The sequence below is a fragment of the Zalophus californianus genome, chromosome X (genome assembly GCF_009762305.2).
Source record: "Zalophus californianus isolate mZalCal1 chromosome X, mZalCal1.pri.v2, whole genome shotgun sequence".
Lineage (NCBI taxonomy): Eukaryota > Metazoa > Chordata > Mammalia > Carnivora > Otariidae > Zalophus > Zalophus californianus.
This window is the reverse complement of record NC_045612.1, coordinates 45,313,087-45,317,686: the sequence shown is the minus strand read 5'-3', so window position 1 is coordinate 45,317,686 and position 4,600 is coordinate 45,313,087. Positions and strand designations below refer to the sequence as shown.

Sequence of the window (4,600 nt, the reverse complement as noted above, 5' to 3'; positions counted from 1 at the left end):
CAGACATATGAAAAAATGCTCAACATCTCTTGGCATCAGGGAAATCCAAATCAAAACCACAATGAGATACCGCCTCACATCTGTCAGAATGGCTAAAATTAATAACTCAGGAAACAACAGATGTTGGTGAGGATGCAGAGAAAGGGGGGGTCCCTCTTGCACTGTTGGTGGGAATGCAAACTGGTGCAGCCACTCTGGAAGACAGTATGGAGGGTCCTCAAAAAGTTAAAAATAGAGCTACCCTATGACCCAGCAATTGCACTACTAGGTATTTATCCAAAGGATACAAACATAGTGATTCAAAGGGGCACATGCACCCTAATGTTTATAGCAGCAATGTCCACATAGCCAAAATATGGAAAAAACCCAGATGTCCATTGACAGATGAATGGATAAAGAAGATGTGGTATCTTTATCCACTCTATATAGATACCGACATAGATATAGATATATAATAGATAGTGATATATCTATTATATATGTGTAATATATATACCAATATATATTATATACAGAGAGAGAATGGATAAAGATACCATATATATAACCAATATTCATTTATATATGTGTGTGTATATATATATGCATACACACACCATATATATAATGGAATATTACTCAGCCATCAAAAAGAATGAAATCTTGCCATTAGCAATGACATGGACGGAATTAGAGGGCATTATGCTAAGTGAATAAGTCAGTCAGAAAAAGACAAATACCATATGATTTCACTCATATGTGGAATTTAAGAAACAAAATAGATGAACATAGAGGAAGGGAAGGAAAAATAAAATAGGAACAAAGGGAGGCAAACCATAAGAGACACTTTAGGGAACAAACTGAGGGTTGCTGGAAGGGAGGTGGGTGGGGAGATGGGGTAATTGGGTGATGGATATTAAGGAGGGCACTTGAAGTAAGAGCACTGGGTGTTGTATGCAAGTGATGAATCACTGAATTCTACCTCCAAAACTAATAATACAGTATGTTAATTAAATTAATTTCAATAAATATTTAAAAAGAACACATTTCTCTTTCTGTTGTATATGTTTCAAACTAACATATCAACAACAACTAATCCACTTAGATTAGTACCAAAATCCTTAGCAACAAAAAATTTGGTAATGTGGCCAGTTTCTGTTAGTCCTAATTCCTCAGTGTGGCTGAATGAGGCCTAAGAATACATAAATAAGATGACGGTGTCTGGGAGAAATGAAGAACTATTTGATTCTCAATAAGAGTATTGAGGAAAGGTGGGATCTTTTGGATACAGGAAATAAAGAAATAAAACTGCATAGTACAAACTGAAAGAGCATGATACTGAGATCAAAATAGCAAAGTTTTATGACTGATTTTTGAGATCTGAAAGTCTAAGGGCAAAGTGCTGTTGGATTATGGCCTTGGTAGTTCACCTAATGAGAGGCCTTCACTTGCCTAGTGGCTCCTCAGAAGGGTAGTAGCCTCCAGTTGCCCTGTATGTTTTAAACTTCCAAAAATGTGTCTGCCTGGAGGGTCTATATTTATCTAATGACAGCAGCAGAAACAGGTGGCTGAGTCTTTTTTTCCCTCTTATCCTGGGGCTTTTTTATTGTTATTTTATTTCTGATTAATAAAAGAATATAATAAATTGATGGGAAAAAACGGAAGAGTAGGAAATTATCAGAATAGTAAAAAACCACAATCTCAATCATTACTTCCTTTCCTAATTTACCCCACCCCCTCTAATTTGATTTCAAGAATTGAACAGCAAGGCAAATGGTGGCTATTTGTGACTGGCGGGTGGGTGGGCGGGTGGAGGGAAAACAGCTACATTCCTGTTGTTCTAGCTTAGCAAACGACGAGTAATCCTCTCAACACAACCACTAAAAAGTAACAGTGGTTAATATGACTATAGGAAGATGCAGCCCTTCTCTGGTAATCAGAGAAAGGCAAATTCCAGCCACAGGGAGAAGGGGCCACTTTTGACCTCTGGAATGAGCAGTGACAAAAGTGAGTGACAGGGCCTGGTGTGGTGGGGAGGTGGGAGGTTGGAAAGTCGTTCCACTTCTGCAGCACAGCTGGTGGGAGGGGAAAGTGGGGACCAGAGTTGGAGGATGACATAATCCTCACGTGACCAGGAGCTGCCGCGAAGTCCTTATATTCCTGGGCTTCTTTCTCCTCTGGGTACCAGCCCCTTACTGTCCTGTAGGCGTTCGTGCTTGTGGCCAAGAGAAGGACTTAAATTCCTTAAATCTCAGAAGGTTGGTTTGAGGAAACCGCTGGGACCCCTGGGGGTGGTAGTGGCTGAATCTAGTGACTGGAATAGGTCCAGGCTCACTTTGCCCAAATCCCTGCAAACTCGTTGGGAGATTATTGTATTTTTTTAAAAGGACGGTGGGGGGTGTAGGTGGAAGTCTCCTGAGAGACACCCACAGATTTAGTGATAGTTTAGAAATAATCGGCTTCTCTCAGATTGGCAAGCTTTCCGTTTATCCTCCTCTTTCTCCAATTCTGTTGAGGAATGAGGTGTGGGCTGTTGTGTGGGGAACGGCTAGAATCCTGGGGTGGAGGCAGAAATTTAGACATAATTTGAAAATATTTCCTCTCATTCGGTGCCTGTCTGTGGGTCATGCGGGGGTGGGGGAGCGGTGGGGCCGAGGGGACAACAGCCCTCGCAATGACTAGGCCAGAGGGTGAGGGGTGGGGGGGTGTGTGGAGGCAGGGATCCAAGAGGAAGGGATAGGGACAGGAGGGGGAACCAGGAGGTAGGAAATTTGGGGCGACGACGGTTGTGAGGATCCCGGACTCAAGATGATGAGTGTCTTGTCTCTGGGGCTGGTGGATCCACAGAGAGCTCCCTCCTCCCCGCCCCCTTCCTTTCTGTCTGCAGGTCCAAGGGTCTGTATTCACAGACATCTCGAGGCAAGAAAAAGAGGAAACTATCCCGAATCCTCACGGGTGAGTGTGAAGGAGGCACTTAGCCCGGGTCTCCGAGGGTGGGACTTGGGAAGGGCGGGAGCTGGGTAAAATTTGCGGCCTCACAGCTCAACCACAGGTCTGCTCCCTTTCTCCCGCGCGCGTCAGAGAGGCCATTAGCCTTGTATGCTGGGGAAATGGTGGGTTGCAGAGGGAGGGGAAAGGAGGCGGAGTGGTGGGGGTGTGGGACGAAGAGGCGGCATCTCGAACTTCAGAGGGCTGGACCTGTGTGGCAGGGGTGGGAGATTAGGCGAGTATCTTGCTTCAAAGAGAAACTGACAAACCTGAATCAAAAGAAACGAAGCAATTTGCTCTACATTTTCTCCCCGGACTTAAGCTGGAAACAACATCATGCAAAAACCCTGCAAAGAAAATGAAGGAAAGCCCAAGTGCAGCGTGCCAAAGAGAGAGGAAGAACGCCCCTATGGAGAATTTGAACGCCAGCAAACAGAAGGGAATTTTAGGCAAAGGCTGCTTCAGTCTCTCGAGGAATTTAAAGAGGACATAGACTATAGGCACTTTAAAGATGAAGAAATGACAAGGGAGGGAGATGAGATGGAAAGGTGTTTGGAAGAGATAAGGGGTCTGAGAAAGAAATTTAGGGCTCTGCATTCTAACCATAGGCATTCCCGGGACCGTCCTTATCCCATTTAATGCATTTCTCCCCTGAATTCAACTATTTTCTGTTATTAATAGTACCACAATTGGTTTCTTTTTGTTTGCATTTTCTTGCTAAATATTGCTACCATTTTACTCCTATCCTTCAGTGTTCCTTTGATTTGCATATGACTCCTGTTACCAACATCTCATCTTTTGACCCCATCTCACTCATTTAATAAGGATGTTTCATTCATTTGCATGGGAAGATGCTCATTTATATTGTAAAGTGAAAATAATAAGTTGCAAAACAGTGTGTGTGTATATGTGTGTATATATGTATATACATATACACACTTTATATGTACATTTATATATGACAAAATGCAAAAGAAAAAGTCTGAATTACTATACACCGAAAGGTTAACAGTGAACCTCTGTGTGATCTGTATTTTATTTCTTTTTTGGCTATCTGCATCTTCTCATTTTCCACAAAATGAATATATATGTGTGTGTATGTGTGTGTATTGTGTCACAAAAAAAACCTAAAATAAACAGACACAAAAAAACTTGTCAATCACCTTTGAAGGGCAGTAAAACACTTAATAAACTCTGGACAACAGAACTATAAAAAAGAAATGTAAACTTCAAATTACCTCTGGATCTCTTAGCCAGAGGAATAAAACTGGCAATTATTACAGATATACTTGCTTAAGACTCCGTCTTTTTCACGGGGAAAACATTTGCCTCGCAGGGCTGCTGTCAGGAAGAAAGGAGGTGACTCCGAGCTGTGCTTGGTTACCCTCTGCGCATACAGAACCCCAACCCACCACAGAGCATCAGTTATTGGAGGGAGGGCCCTGACATGACTTCCCTGTGCTCAGGAACAAGTCCATTAGGAGGCAGGGCCCTGGAGGCTTCATGCCAGTCATCTGCTGTGGAGCCCCACGCTCCTCCTCCCCTGGGTTCTGCCCTGCCTGCTGGGCCCTTTGCTCTCTGCTGGCCCTCACTGGTGTACCGGAGTCCTCGGGTGCCAAAACCCACTCACTTT

The 4,600-nt window shown here is 43.3% G+C and overlaps 1 protein-coding gene across 2 annotated transcripts; it reads left to right on the top strand.

Moving 5' to 3' along the window:
• The first annotated feature begins 2,111 nt into the window (after positions 1–2,111).
• Positions 2,112–4,242, top strand: TCEAL7 (transcription elongation factor A like 7). Of its 2 annotated transcripts, none has more exons than XM_027608453.1 (3): positions 2,112–2,237; positions 2,867–2,934; positions 3,290–4,242. In XM_027608453.1, exon 3 carries the CDS (start codon positions 3,304–3,306, stop codon positions 3,604–3,606), a length of 303 nt encoding a protein of 100 aa, XP_027464254.1. In that variant the 5' UTR covers positions 2,112–2,237; positions 2,867–2,934; positions 3,290–3,303; the 3' UTR covers positions 3,607–4,242. The 2 variants fall into 2 exon arrangements, with proteins under 2 accessions (XP_027464254.1, XP_027464255.1); XM_027608454.1 differs by having other exon boundaries at positions 2,165–2,237; positions 2,827–2,934.
• The last annotated feature ends 358 nt before the right edge of the window (positions 4,243–4,600 follow it).